Genomic DNA, 16,437 nt, shown 5'->3' with positions numbered 1-16,437 from the left:
TCAATTGCCAATTGCTTAAGGTCCTTAATCACTTTATCTGCAAAAATGTCAATGTTGTCCCTAGGCATTAGTGGGTTGAAAACCGATTTTGGTCTGAACGGTGTAACCACAGCTGCATATATGTTTAGATCTGATCTAATTGCTGCTTGACCGCTAGTTATTACATCGGTTATATCATCATTTTCAAGCTCTGTCATGTCTCTTAGAAAGGTCATATCAGCTACACTTAAAGTATCCGGTTCTGGGGACACGGTGCCACCATGATCCCTGGCATCAATCCTTTCTTTGGTGTTAAAGAAATGTTTGCGTAATTTTAATTTACAAATGAAATAATACAGGTCTATTCTGGTCTGTGCATAATCAAAGTTTGTTTCCTTGCAGTATGATAGTCCTAGAGCAAGGATTTGTTCTTCCTCTTGTGTCAATGCAATAGTCGTTAGATTCACTACTGTGTCCTTTGTTCCTGTTGTATTATTTATCTCCTGTTCCGTCTGTATGTTGATTTTTGTGTTTTGTTTGCCCCATCAACGGTTTTTCCTCCTTCTGTTCCTTGGCTTTGAGCTTGGTTTGATGCATGCTCCTGTCGTGGAGGTCTTGGGCGCAGACTTATCAAACGCTCCACTCGTAAAAAACCGAGTTCTTGAATCGGTGTTGGTGCATTACGTGACTGATCCCTACTGCCACTTGCTTCAGGATCAGATTCTATTTCCGAACTTAGTTCAGATTCGCTGGGTTCACGGTGTCCTGATATATATATATTACCTACTGGCGGTCGCCAGTAGGTAGTTATAGTTAGGACCCTGTTTCCATAGGAAAACCGCAACATTCTATTTTGAATAACTTTGGCGCCGGTCGACGAATCCTCGCGAAATTTTCAAAACTAATGGGGCGCTACGCTCCGCTCCTACCCTGAAAGTCTCGGGGGGATTCGTCAAGCGGGGGCTGAGATAAAAGGGGGTCCCAAAACGCGTTTTTCCCATGCATTTTTCCATAGGACCTTTACACACAGCTACAGCCCGAACGGCTGAACAGAGTTCCTTGAAATTTGGCAGAGAGGTAGACTACAGGTCAAGGAAGTGCCTTTTGTAGGTTTGGTGTAAATCTGTTCAGTAGATTCTGAGGAAATAGCCTTTAAATCAATATATATATCTGAGCCAGCTTACGGTGCGCTTACGGTGCGCTTACCGTACGCGTACGGTGACGTGCGCGAGCGCGATTCTGATTGGCTGTTAGATCTTAGTAAACATTCGAATCGGTCGAAACCAGGAAGTAGCGGCCGCCATTTTCTCTCTCGCACTCTGAGAGGGGGTTAAAAAACAAAGCCCAAAAACATGTAAAGGGGCTGTTTAGACAGCTCCTAAGCACCTAGCCATGTTGAGGGAGTCCTCAAAGATCCCCCAAGGTAAAAAACGGAATTTTAAATTTTTCGATAATTTCGCCGATTACGCTTACGGTAAAAATTAATTAAAAAAAAAATATATCCATATTCTCCCCACCCCGTGTGCAAATGGTGCCCGAAGGGCACCATTTGGGCATGGCTTAGAAAACAAGAGAAAAAATAAAAAATTATCTTTCACAACGAAGCGCATCATATGTCCTCCATGTGCGTACGGTGCGCGAAGCGCATCGTGCGTACATGGCCCATCTAGCGTAACACACTCCAGTCCTTTACAAGCAGTTAGCCGCCACCTGACGCGTTTCAAGATTCACTCTTCTTCAAAGGTAGTCGCGGTTAAAAGGAGCATGAGGCTGCAGCGTCCTAAATATCACTATCGTGCGCCCTGATTGGGCCACTCGTGATGAGGCAGCACGTTGCATTATGGATTATGCAGTCTTTTACTTTCCTTAGATGGATGTCCTTTTAACCGCGACTACCTTTGAAGAAGAGTTATCTCGAAACGCGTCAGGTGGCGGCTAACTGCTTGTAAAGGACTGGAGTGTGTTACAGCTCGCACCAATAAATGCTTTTATGGGGAAAAAAGATTCTGTGGTTTCGAGTGCGGCTCAAATCGTTGGACCCCCACGGAGCTTTAAATATATCTATATATATATATATATATATATATTATCTACTGGCGGTCGCCAGTAGATAGTTATAGTTAGGACCGTGTTTCCATAGGAAATCTGAAAATTCTATTTTGAATAACTTTGGCGCCGGCTGACGAATCCTCACGAATTTTTCAAAATAGGTGGGGCGCTCCGCTCCGTTCCTACCCTGAAAGTTTCGGGGTGATTAGTCAAGCGGGGGCCGAGAAAAAAGGGGGTCCCAAAACGCGTTTTCCCCATGCATTTTTCCATAGGACCTTTAGTCGAAGGTACAACCCGAACGGCTGAACAGAATTACGTGAAATTTGGCAGAGAGGTAGCCATAAGGTCAAGGAAGTGCCTTTTGAAGGTCTCGTGTAAATCTGTTCCTTATTTCCTGAGAAAATAGCATTTAAAACCATATCAATATCTATACGCGCGCACCGTGCGCGCACTGTGCGCGCACCCTGCCGTGCGCGAGCGCAATTCTGATTGGTTGTTAGATGTCAGTAAACATTCGAATCGGTCGAAATCAGGAAGTGGCGGCCGCCATTTTGTCTCTCGCAGTCTGAAGCAGTGAAAAACAAAGGTGGAGAATGTGAAAATGGGGCAGGGTGGACAGTTCCTGACCCCCTAGCCTTTGTCAGGGGGTCACTGAAGGACCCCCAAGGAAGAAAAAAACATTTATTTTTTTGTCAAAAATGCGCGGAGTGCGTGCACGGAGCGCGCACGGTGCAACGCTTCGTGGGTGGTCGGTGCGCGAAGCGCACGGAGCGCCCACAGCGCGCGCACGGTGCGCGAAGTGCGACGTGCGCGCACGGTGAAAAACCTGAAAAAAAAAAGTATTAATAAATACATAACTTAGCATTTAAAAAAACGTACAAATTCACTTAAAAAACCATAGGTTTCACACACGTTATAGTTAGGAATTAGCATTTAAAAAACCTTGCAAATTCACTTAAAAAACCATAGGTTTCACACATGTTATAGTTAGCTGGACATTTCCCTCGTAAAAAACCAATGAAATTCCCCCGTTATAGTTAGTGCAGGCAACTATAACTCACGCGACCGCAATCCTCTGCTGATGACGTCAGATATTACATCACTGATTACATATGTGTCTTTCTGAAAAATAAATATTTGTAATATATGTATAGCTAAAGATTAATGGAAGAAGACATGGGTAAATAGGTGTCTAAATACAATGATGTAATATCTGACGTCATCAGCAGAGGATTGCGGTCGCGTGAGTTATAGTTGCCTGCACTAACTATAACGGGGGAATTTCATTGGTTTTTTACGAGGGAAATGTCCAGCTAACTATAACATGTGTGAAACCTATGGTTTTTTAAGTGAATATATATATATATATATATATATATATTTAAATATGTATATATATATATCACAGTTGCACTTATCTTTTGTTCTGAGGAGCATTTGAATAAACAATCTTTATGCCAAAGTTTCCTGTGAAATAGAGTTTGATTATTGATATATATATAGATATATATATGTATCAAAAAATACCCTTTCAGGCATATATTATATATATCCAACCAAAAAAGTCACGGGTTCTCCTAGCCTCTTCTGTGCGGTGGGGTAGCGAACCACTTTACATTCCAACAGTCCACTCTCCCAACTGCTGGAACTCTGTACAGCTAAAGAAGGAGACGGGCCGCCACCCCAATGCATTTATAAGCGTGTTTTTATGTCACCGTTATGCAGCAAACAGCCCGACATGTTACAGAGCAACCAGCTCCTTGTTCACGATTGCTCTGAAATACGCTGCATAACGGTGAAATAAAAACACGCTTATAATTGCATCGGAGTGGCAGCCCATCTCCTTCTTCCACCATACAGACTGCGAGCAGTTGGGAGACTAGACTGTTGGAACCACCTACTGGAGGTTGCCAGCAGGTAGTTACAGTTAGGCCCTTGTTTCTATTCAAAAAGCGTATTTTTTGCCAATATCTTTGGCGCTGTTTGACTAATTTTCATGACATTTTCAAAACGAATGGCCCACTCACTTCAGCTGCTGTTTAGAAAATTTTGGGGTGATTCATGACGTAGTGGTTGAGGAAAAGGGGGGGGTCCCAAAAACGTTTTCTCCTTGTTAATTTCCATGGAAACTTTAGACACTGCTACAGCCCGAACTGCTGAACGGAATTACACCAAATTTGGCAAAAGGTAGCTTTTGGTACAGAAAGCATTCTTTTTGTTAAATGGTGTAAATCTGTTCAGTGGTTCCTGAAAAATGTAAACATTTCTCATATATACAAATATGGCTGTGGAGGATCACTTAACCCTCCTGATCTCGTGCCTGAGATCTGATTGTTGCCAACACTTCAAACCAGGAAGTGTTGGCAGCCATCTTGTGACTCGGTTGAACTGAGTCACATGAAAAAAGGTAAAAAAAATATTAAAACTTAAGAAAAGGGGTCAGGGTAGAAACAACCTGACCCCCCTAGGCATGCTCAGGGGGTCCCACAGGGCCAAAAAAAGCATTTTATTGTTTCTCGTAGGGATTTGCGTTGGATCCACAAATCCGGCTGAACATTAAAATAAAAAAACGAACTGCGGGCTCCCGTGCTTAATTTCCTTGAAGCCCCAGGGTGGGCCAGGTCCCAGGGGCAATTTAAAAATGAGATGCACTCATATGCCCTAGGGACCGCCACCTCCCTGGGGCTTAAATTGAATGCCGGGGTGATGGCCCCGCACCCACCGGAGACCACCACCTCCTCGGGGCTTAAATGTTTAAGAACATGCGTGGGGGGGATCCTGCCCCCCCACACAGCCCCGGTGACAGCCACCTCCCTGGGGCTAATTATCTTCAATGCAGGGGGCAGGAAGCCCCCCGCAGCCCCGGGGACCACCACCTCAATTTGTACATTTTTAAAAGTAAAGTGTGGGGGGGCTCGCATCATTTGAGATGGCATCAGTGATGTCATCAGTGATGTGACTGACGGTGTCATGAGTTATGTAATATGTGAGGTCATAACCAGTGCATTGCGGGGACGTGAGTCATAGTTAGCTCAGCTAACTATAATGGCTGAATTTCTTTCGTTTTATAAGAGTGAAATATCAGCCTAACTATAACGTCCCTGTAACCTTTTTTTTTTTCCATGAATATATATATATTCACTGAAAAAAACACAGGTTTCACACACGTTATAGTTAGGAATTAGCATTTAAACAACCTTGCAAATTCACTTAAAAAACCATTGGTTTCACACATGTTATAGTTAGGTGGACATTTCACTCGTAAAAAACCAATGAAATTCCCCCGTTATAGTTAGTTCAGATAACTATAACTCGCGCGCCCGCAATCCACTGCTCATGACGTCACATATTACATCACTCATGACATGGTCAGTGGCATCACTCATGACATCACTGATGACATCATCCTTTTGAGTGGCGGTCGCGCAAGTTATAGTTATCTGAACTAACTATAACGGGGGAATTTCATTGGTTTTTTACGAGTGAAATGTCCACCTAACTATAACATGTGTGAAACCTCAGTTTTTTTAAGTGAATTTGCAAGGTTTTTTAAATGCTAATTCCTAACTATAACGTGTGTGAAACCTATGGTTTTTTCAGTGAATTTGTACGGTTTTTTAAATGCTAAGTTATGTATTTATTATTATATTTTTTATATATTTATTTTAAAATAAAGTACGTATTAAATTTTTTTTAATGGTTTTTCACCGTGCGCGCACCCCGCGATTTTTTTTAAAGAAAATTAAAATGTTTTTTTCTGCCTTCGTGGTCCTTCAGGGACCCCCTGACAAAGGCTAGGGGGTCAGGAACTCTCTACCCTGCCCCCTTTTCACGTTCGCCACCTTCCTTTTTCACTCTCGCACTCAAAACAAACAAAATGGCGGCTGACACTTCCTGATTTCGACTGATTCGAACGTTGACTGACATGTAACCACCAATCAGAATTACGCTTGCGCACGTTAGGGTGCGCAAACCGTGCGCGCACGGTGTGCGGCTATAGATATTTATGTATTTTAACTGCAATTTTCTCAGGAACTACTGAACAGATTGACTTCATATATGCAAAAGGCACATCCCTGACCTGAGGACTACCTCTTTGCCAAATTTCAAGTAATTCTATTCAGCCGTCCGGGCTGTACCTTCGACTAAAGGTCCTATGGGAAAATGCATGGGGAAAACGCGTTTTGGGACCCCCCTTTTTTCTCAGCCCCCGCTTGACGAATCCCCCCGAGGCTTTCAGGGTAGGAGCTGAGCGGAGCGCCCCATTAGTTTTAAAAGTTTCGCGAGGATTCATCAACCGGCGGCAAAGTTATTCAAAATAGAATTTTGAGATTTCCTATGGAAACACGGTCCTAACTATAACTATCTACTGGCGACCGCCAGTAGATAATATATATAGATATATATATGTTTTGGTAGTTTACATACAAAGTATACAAAGTCAATATTTTTATTGATGATATTATTGGCACAATATTCTTGTGCCACATTGTTTTTGTAGACAATATTTTTGTCATACAACTGCTTGAAATGTGTTCTTGGCATCTTCAAAAATACATGGAGATTCCAAGTGATGTCAGAGGAAGCTTGTTGTGCATTCCTCTTTTGTGTGCCACCTGGCTAGAGAATACATATTAATTTTGAACCTGAGTAATAGAAATCAAATTTACGCCATCATGTCTACAACGTTGTGACGAGGATATTTCACCAGTGAGAATTGAGTAGGAGTTGCCAAACTGTCTGGGGGCCTGATTATGAGTTTGGGGGTTCGGGACCACCATGCCACCGCCCCGCTTCCGCACTGCCAAACATGTGTGATTATGGCTTTTTTTGTCACTGGTCTGTAGTTCTTTGGCTTAGGCACCACAATTGGAAAGTCAAAGGCAGTCCCTGCAAGGCATAGACTGGTGCAGTCCATGCCGTGCAGGTACTGGGTTTCATGCACACAGGGGGCACAACATGAGCCCCCCTGCATGCACCCCATGGTCCTGAGGCAACAGGGGGCCCTTTGTTTCCTCTATGCCACAGTTTTCATGGAGTAGAAACCGCCATGAAAACCATGGCAGAGAGGAAACTCGTAATATGCTTGGCGGTTCCGCCAAGCATATTCCGGCCCCAAGACTGATGCACCACTGCCAGGGATCTTGGATCCCTGCCGGTTGCAGTGATGCAATGGCGGTCCGACCGTCCAAGTTGAAATAGGGCAGTTGGAAGGCCGACCCCGCCATGCCAACATGAGTGTGGAGGTCCATGGACCACCAGACTCATAATCAGACCCTTAATGTCATGCTTTACCTTTTACAGAAGGGAGAGAAGCTGCACTTGAAATGGGAATAAAAAAGTGCTCTACTTGTGGTTTTGAGCCAAATACGAGAGGCATATTACTTTGTGCTGCTAACAAGGGCTAGCAAAGCCCATGTTACCAGCTAGATCGAGGTGTCACTGGACAGATTATATTGGATTTTGCGTCTCTTTACTTTGAGCTGCAATTTCCAGGTCGCAAGTCTGAAGCACAGCTAAGTAATCACACTGCAGGAAAGAAGATATGATGACACATTTGTCTGGTGGCGGCTTATAGTGGCACAGAAACTGAACATGGTTACAGTGATAAACAAAATATAACTGAGGCAAATGGAGTCAGAGCACAAAAGAAAGGAAGAAAGAATGTATGCAAGGACAGAAAGATGGAAAGAAAAGAGACATCATGAGACAAAGAGGGTTGGAAGGAGAAACACATAAATGGAAAGAAGGAAAGAAAAGTATGAAGGAGAAAAGGAAGGAAGAAGTATGACGGGTGAATGTAAACTTTCCTTAGGGAAATAGGAACAATTCCCGCATGATTTGCACACACACCGAGCTGCAGCCATATAGTTCAAAGTAGGGTCTATTTTATTGCTCTGGCTCCTCCCTTAGCCCCTTACGTGCACTGGGAAAGGTTTTTAACCTGCATCAGTACAAACCACCATTGCTCAGTAGTTTTTTGCAGCTGATGGAGTGGTGCATGGCTGACAGAATGTGGAGAATGGAGAAGATCAGCAGCCAGGAACAGCAAAGAGGAAGCAGGGCAAATGATGACTTATTAATCAATCACAATATTTGTAAAGCGCACTACTCACCCGTGAGGGTCTCAAGGCGCTGTGGGGGGGGAGGTGCTGCTACTGCTTGAATAGCCAGGTTTTGAGGAGTCTTCTGAAGGTTAGCAGGTCCTGGGTCTGCCATAGGGGGATGGGGAGGGTGTTCCAGGTCTTGGTGGCGAGGTGGGAGAACAATCTGCCGCCGGAGGTCACTTTTCGGATGTGGGGGACTGTGGTGAGGGAGAGGTCGGCGGAGCGGAGCTGGCGGTTGGGGGTGTAGAAGCTGAGTCGTCTGTTGAGGTATGCTGGTCCGGTGTAGTGGAGTGCCTTGTGTGCGTGGGTGAGGAGCTTGAAGGGGATCCTCTTGTTGATGGGGGAGCCAGCGCAGGTCTCTCAGGTGGGGTGTGATGTGGCTGCGGCGAGGGATGTCGAGGATCAGGCGTGCGGAGGCGTTTTGAATGCGTTGGAGTCGTTTCAGGAGTTTGGCCGAGGCTCCTGCGTAGAGGGCGTTTCCGTAGTCCAACCTGCTGCCGACGAGGGCCTGGGTGACTGTTCTTCTTGTTTCTGTGGGGATCCACCTGTAGATCTTGCGGAGCATGCGGAGGGTGTTGAAGCAGGAGGACGAGACGGCGTTGATCTGTTTTGTCATGGAGAGAGTAGAGTCGAGGATGAACCCTAGGTTGCGTGCATGGTCGGTGGGTGTTGGAGCTGTTCCCAGTGCGGTCGGCCACCAGGAGTCGTCCCAGGCCGAGAGGGTGGAGCCGAGGATGAGGACTTCCGTCGTGTCGTAGTTTAGCTTTAGTATGAGCTGCCAAACGTGTCACCCTAAAAGACTGAGATATGAGCCGCATGTTACATTCTGATCCACTTTTTCAAATGATATTGCTTAATTTTGCCACTTATGCATTTCTATGTGAAAACAGAAAAACTGATGCGACCGGTCAAAATCTTTAAATTCCTTTAATAATCTGGTGCTTTCCTCTATCGCAGTTCAGTCTTTATTATAGTACTGCCTTTGGTAAATGTATGATGCAAGCCTCCAATTTATTCATTTTGATCCCTACTTAATATTTTTAATTGATGTATTCATTTGCTAAAATATGGCAATAAAATTGTACTGCTTGATAACTTTCTTTAAACGTTAACAGAGCAAGATAAGTTTCTACAGGGCTCTGCAGCTTAATGCTAGTCTCTCAAAGGTGTTTCAGAACAGGGAGTGCAAAATTTGGAAAATTCCCTCACTGCAAACGATTGGCCAGAGTTTTCAATGTTCAGTCATACATTTCCTGAGTCTGAACAATTGTTTTCAGTTTCTTAAGTACTGATTTACAAATATTTTAATATAATGGTTTTGCCCCAGCTTCTATATCTTCTAGTGTCGGATTGGTTGACAATATAATTCTCACTATTTCCAATATGTGAGGAGGGTCAGAGGGAAGTGTGGTCCTTCGAGACCAACTCGCCCCTCTAGTCTTGAGGTGGTACATCATTTTGTTTCTAATATGCACTGCAAATATTTAAGACATGGCTAAGCAAAAAAGTTTTGTACTGTTCTAGCTATAGAGGTCTTGAATGTAAAAATGTAAATGTCAAGGTACTTATAGAGCGCACTGTCACCAGACGGCCACCTTGCAGTGTCGCCTTTTGCGGTTTCCTGGCGCTGATACTCATACTGCTGTGGAACCCCTCCTGGATTTCCCTGTGAAGTGTCCACTCCTGGGCACCCCCAGGGTGAAGCCAGGCATCCTTAGCGCTGTTGGGGCCGGTGTGGATGCTAAGCAAGCTATTGCCCAGAGTTGCAGCGTGGGGCCCGTGATTAGAATAGGCACCGAGGCGAGAATAGACAGGTCCGAGGAAATTGAGCCCGAGCCCCGCCAAGGCGGGAATCGAACCCTGGTCCCTGGCCAGAACTCTGCTTCAGGGTCTGCCGCTCTAACCATTGAGCCACACTCCTCCACAGTTGAAGTTGAAAGTGCCTAAATGTTCACTCCAAATATTTAACTAGAGACACATTGACATTCCTAAAATAGGTAATTTGGGCTTGCAATGCTCCTAGTGAACCTACTGGATTTATTGACACTTTAGTTATTTCAAGGGATGCTTTTAAGTAATTGACTTTGATTTTAATAATCTATCCTCATACTGTAATTGATCAAAAATGGAATGATACTCAACCTCCGTCAACTGTATCATGAATAATAAATTCTTTTATTTTTATGTGATTTAGGTTCATTAACATTAACACATTTAGGTTTCACCACTCTTTTCTTTTGCTGCATCTTCCACCTCTGTGTCCCGCCCATTCTCATTTTTCAAACCCCAGGGCACAGAAATCTCACGAGACTTCATGTTGCTACATACTCTCATCCACAGTATGATCATATTAACTCTCATCGGCAGTGTTCACCCGTTCTTCTAAGACATTTTGTCGCATAATCTTGTGCAGTCTTCCAGCCTCAAATTGATTTATGTAATAAACCTAGGAAGATCTTAAAAAGCCAAGTACAGCCCAAAACTCTTTCCATATTCATGTCATCGTCCCTGTCTCCCAGGTATCACATGCCTATCTTTGGTTACTTCTCATGAGCAGCTCCATGTACAAAATGTTAATGTTTCTGAAAAACTTTCTGTGTTGCTATGAACATGCAGTTCCATGTCCAGGTGTGAGAAGTTCAACATATGCTATGATAAGTTTTAGTGTGTCCTGCTGTGAAATAACTGCAAATCGTTAATTAAGCTACTATCTTGTTGCTTTTCTTCAAACACCATTGAGTGTAAGCTGAGCTAGCAGTGTCACACAAAACATAAGCTCTCTTATGAGGATGTACCCATGTGCCATTAAAGTGCACTAGGGTAGACTGATTTTAACTTGCTGCTTTTCTTTCCAGTGTGTGATGAGTATTCTGATTACAAAGATGCCAAGCTCCTGTACCGCTTCCGCAAGGACGATGGGACCTTCCCCCTGAACAAGGATGTCAAGGTGTTTATGAGAGGCCAAAGTCTATATGAGATGTAAGTATAAAACATAATTTCACAAAATCACTTCTCTTGGTAGATGCTATTGATGAGAGATTCTGAGCTGCTATAACCTTTGAAGATGACCGTGCTCCTCATATCATCTTTGCACCAGACGAGGAAGCTCCTTTTGTGGAGAATCCCGCCTTGTGAAGATCCTCTCTTCACAAACATTTAAAGGTTCTCCAAAGACAAACCCACAGTTTGTTTCAGGACATAGCACAATCTGACTATTATTCAGTTCTTCAGTATTCGAATTAGGATGTCCACAATTTATTTTGGATTAACCAATAAAAGGCAATTTCTAGAGAAATGGTAAAATTGTGGAGTAACTATAAAAAAGCTATATTTTGAAAGTTTCTTTATATTTAAAATAATGTACAAATCAGTATCTTTATTAGAAGACAATGGAGAAGCTCGCCAAATAAGGGTCCGATTGAATTTCAGCAGAAGTCTATATATGAACTTGTAAACTTTAGGCGTGGGCGAAAATTATATCAAATATGTGAACTGTTAGAAAATAGTCATTTCTTTCAATTCTGAAAACTGTCTTTGAATCTTGTAGATTTAGCCATTGCGGCAAAGCCAAGTTTCAGTCAATGTTTGGGCAAAACAACCAGAATTACAATTACAAAACTTCAAAATTCCGTCTTGGATTTTGGAAATGTGTGTGTAAGATTTTCAAAAAATGTATCTTAAAAATCACGATGTTGCTGTCCAACCCTCGGCTGAAATGTCAGTAGGATACACAACTTATGAAATGTTTATGACTTTTCTGCTTAAATGAAATGCCCAACCTCAATCAAGAATAGAAGCCATAGATGAGGAGACGCTATGCCTCTTGCTCTTGGGAGATATATGGAAAAGGGCCAGGTCTGCCATTAGGACAGTCTTTTCTCCTAGATTAAGTCTGTGTTAGTTCAAGCACGCATTACACACCTTTATTCAAAGGGTTTATGATGTATTTTGACGTGTGCGCCTTCTCCTGAGAACAACCACCAAAGCATGTCTCAAGCTCGGATTTGGACCATTTTAGAATAACTGCGAATCTGCTTCACCATCATCCAATGAGTCTTAAAAAAACTTTGCAGACTGTTATTCTCTATTGCAGGAGAGAGAACATTTCACTTCAATCTAACGTAGCACTGCTGGCATCCCAATGAGTTAGGAACCACCTTAAGGGGAGTGACATGGGTCATTGACAGATTCCAGCCACTCACTGCCTTGCTATGCAGGTCATGTGGCACCATTGCCAAGCTAGTTCTAATCTTTCAACCGGTTCCCAGGGCCCCACTTCCCATGAGGCTCTTACAAAGGACCTATCATCCTTAAAATATCTCTGTTTTGGCTAAACGAAAGGACTTTATTTCCCTGTTAAACGTTAAACATGTACCGCTAAATCTTCTCACCGCCCCGTTCCACCATCTTCTAGCGAGGTACAAAACAGATGCACAGCGAATCACACAGACAAACACAAGACAAGCACACATAGACAAGAAGACACGCATGCAAATAACATACAACAAGGCACTCAGGACAAAACAAGGCAGAGATACACACCAAGCAAAAAGGAACAGAAAGACATTCAGATACATCGTCAGACAGACACACATAGCAACAAAGACACATAAGACGTTCACTGGAATGCAAAGAGACATAGCAACAAACAGAGGGCGATTATGTATAAAGAGGCTTTGAGAGATACACAGACAAACACCCAATAGATCATCACTTGGGGACTCAAAGTCAGATTCATAGTATGGAGAGGTACAAACCAAGAAGGAGCCCCTCAAACACTGAAACTCACAGACACACACAACGATAGAGCACAGACATGGGCGTAGGAAGTGTGGGGGACGCGGGGGATATATCCCCCCAGATTTTGGAGTGGGGGGGACACGGGGGACAAGGGTTGGGGGGACGAGGGAACAAAGGAATTTCCCCTCTCCCTTCTGTTATCGCAGGGCCATTAGCACGCGAAAGCGCTACCTAATTAGGGTGACCAACCGTCCGTAAATTTCACGGACAGTCCGTAAATTAGGGCTTTTGTCCGTTGTCCGTGATGAATGTCTTAACGGACGGCATTTGTCCGTAATTTTAGCTTCTCAGATAAATAACAAAAGTTGATTTCCACAATTTAGATTCCCCAGCTGATGCGCAAGGGAGTCTCTTGTGCTGCATTCCGGAGGGAGGGGCAGACGGCTAAAAGAAACAAGCCCACGTGTCTGCTTCCTCAAAGAAATGCAAATGTGTGTAAGTGTTTAGGTGGCAAATGTAAAGGCCACTTGGGAGGCTTTAATTGCTGGAATCCTTGGAGCTTCCTGATGACAGGATATTTACAGAGTTCATGAACTAGAACAACTATTGAAAGATCAAGAAATTAGGGCAAAGCAAGCTGTGGAAGGGGATTTCAAGGCACACAGAGAAGTATACTGCAAACTTGAGAAAGAAAAGGGCACCGGGATCGAACACCTTAATACTAAGTGATGTTTAATTTATTTTCAACTGCTGTATGGCAAGCGTTGGATAGCCACTTAGAAGTTTGGCAAAGAGCATGTAGTTCTCTAAGTGTATATTTTCTACTTTATGGTACAGTATGCAGAAGTGTGCAATTGCACCGTAAAGGTTTGAGTGAGCACAGTTTTGTGTCTCTTCAGCGTACGTTATTTCTTGGATATTCTGATGTTTTACTTTGTTCGATTAGGAACTTCAACAATTTGTTTAGAAACGTAAACTTTCTTCTGCATTTTTTTTACCAGCTTTTTTGTATCTCCTTTGATTCCTACATCTGGCATTGCCACCCTTTGACATGAAGGTGTAAATTTTCATTTATGTACCGCACTACCTTTTAATTTTGGTCATCTCGTAATAGTGCCACCTGAAAGCAGAAGTATTCGATTTTTTTCCCTAAAACCTGAGGAGCCATCTTGTCCATCAATTTCTGGCCTTCTACTTAGACCTCACATTTGTTTTTTTTGTGTTTTCATGTGCTTTCTTTGTTGCTCTTTGCTGTAGTTGCTGAAGTGACTAACACGCCAGATTTTGTGGGGGCAGGACTGCAAGCTTCAGCCCGCACCAGCACACTTGAGGCCAGAAAGCAGGGTCCTGAAATTTGCACCAGTCAGGCACATAAACAACGGATCTTTCACCCGCTGCGCAGGACACTCCCAGGCAAAGACCGGGCCAAAAGCTGGCCTGTTTGCGCCTGGAAGAGTCTGGGCTGGGCCATCGCCCTTGGTTTTGCGGCTAGGAGAATTGTAATTTCGGACTACAAGCCTGTAATGAGCGTGACCTGCGACTTTAATCAGCTGTAATTGTCTATTAAAAGCACCCTAGCTTATCTTGTTTCTGCCCACTAGCATTATTGGATGGCTAAGCGAAAGCTAGGTCCTAAAATGGAGGGAGTCACTGCCCAAAAAAAGATCAGTACACTAGATTGGTATATTAAAAAGGATTGAAGATTCCCTGACTTAAATATATCAAGCTGGAACTGACGAATTTGGGAAGGCCGGCCCTCTTCTTTAATCCAACCGCGATAGCTAAATCAGATATAGTCTGGGCAAAAAAATTTTTTTAAAGCATTGAGGCACTGCCAAAGGAAGGAACCCGAAATCTCAAAAACTACTATTAGGGAGTACGTTATGTTACAAACCTCACCGGCCTTGGAGCCGTATCTTAAGGAGGTGGATAAACTGAGACAGATTGCTCTTAATTTGGTTTAGACTAGGCTTTGTGAGATGGCACCTCGGTTTCCCCCTGGGCAGTTTGGTCCATCTAGAGTTTTAATATGTCCATCAGATTAAATCTCCCCTCAGAGTCTGCTGCATTTTCTGGGTGTCAATTTTACTCTGTTTTACTAAAATAAAATGTAATTCCATTCATAAGGGAATGGGGAATTAAGAGATGTGGAGCATCCCAGGTCTATTTGCAACGACTAAACTCCTCTTCCATCTTTGTTAATTTTTGTTCTGTTTTTTAGAAAGTGCAGTTAATAAAGGACAACTTATGTTATTATGATTATTAGCAATTTTGGGACCTGTTAAGGATGCTCTTTTCTTTATGTAATGTTTATATGTGGGCATCATTAATTTTTATGCTCCTGCACTGTTTATTTATCATCTTTTTATGTGGCTTGGTTAACTATCCCTTTTCTCCATTTTTTTTTATCTGCCCTTATTTTGCCTGGCAGTAAACAGAAAGAGGGCCCTGACTAGGCTTGGTTTGGTCTTACTTATGCAGCTGGATTATTGAGGTCTTTTACAATTTACTCTCCATCGAGCTTGTTTTGTCTGGCCTGACTGTTTTTATATGCTGCATTTTGCTCAAATAAACAAAATGTATACATCATTGATGTGATTTTCGACACAATTTTATGGTTACTTTTGCAACCGAAATAACGTTTTTTGACTGACTAACTGGCTAAACATGTGACTATTTGTTAGCGTTAACAAAATATGTTTGCTTTTGAGAAGGAGTGTGGTGGCTGAATGGTGTGTAGCCTGTCGGTGTGCAATCTGAGGTGCCGATTGAGGTGTGAAGGGTTAGAACCACAGACACTGTACAACAGAAAATTAAGCGCACTAAAAAATAGAACTTTTATTGGGAGACAGGTAAACAAACATATTGTAGAAGCATACATGAACATCCTAGCCTTTTCTGGTGCAAAATAAGACCCCAAAGGTTTTTATAACTCTTTAGCACTTGGTGCAATACTTTTCTTTGAGTTTGGCCAGGCCATTGTTAGTAGAGTTGACTTGTTTTGGGTGCACTTTAGGTTCTCTACACTAATCAGGCCGTACCTACTGCAAGAGTTTTTCCTTGCAGTTGATGCAGTTTTCTTGTATGTGTGCACGAAGCACTGCCAATAACCAGGTCCTTGAATTGGTCCATCTCATATTCTTCTAACCCATGTAGGCAAATCTGTGCTTAACATACTGTCGAAACAAGCAGGCCTAAAGCAAGTGACTAGTTCCAAAATTACACACCAAGCAAAACTGAAACAGAATTCTACTCAATGTTATTTTATTGTTTGGTACCACAGGGTACACTCCGTTTTTAGGTCTCGCCTGACCCAGCGCATGCGCTGGTCTGGGGAGACTTTTTGTGAGGGCTCAAAAAAGTGCTACCACTGTAGCCTAGAGCTACAGTGCATGTGCTCGGGCGCGTGCCCCTCACTTTCGCGGCCGCACGGCGGCTTTGATGTTTGATCCCGATTGCGATCACTTTCGTGGCCGCACGGCCGCTTTGATGTGCTCCGTGAGCCAGGTTTTTTTTTCCTGTTTATTACTTCTATGTAGTAATGGTGGCACCGTGCTTTAGC

General features: G+C 43.2%; 1 protein-coding gene across 4 annotated transcripts in view; it reads left to right on the top strand.

Moving 5' to 3' along the window:
- LOC146812624 (DEP domain-containing mTOR-interacting protein-like) overlaps window positions 1–16,437 on the top strand; it is a 221,093-nt gene that overhangs the window by 110,885 nt on the left and 93,771 nt on the right. For all 4 annotated transcript variants that reach the window (XM_085619703.1, XM_085619701.1, XM_085619702.1 and 1 more), the window contains one exon: window positions 10,991–11,114. In XM_085619703.1, coding sequence (XP_085475829.1) covers window positions 10,991–11,114 — 124 coding nt within the window. The remainder of the gene's footprint in view (window positions 1–10,990; window positions 11,115–16,437) is intronic.

Source organism: Triturus cristatus, chromosome 7, assembly GCF_964204655.1.
Source record: "Triturus cristatus chromosome 7, aTriCri1.1, whole genome shotgun sequence".
Classification (NCBI taxonomy): domain Eukaryota; kingdom Metazoa; phylum Chordata; class Amphibia; order Caudata; family Salamandridae; genus Triturus; species Triturus cristatus.
The sequence above is the reverse complement of the archived record's forward strand: the minus strand, read 5'-3'. Positions and strand labels throughout refer to the sequence as shown.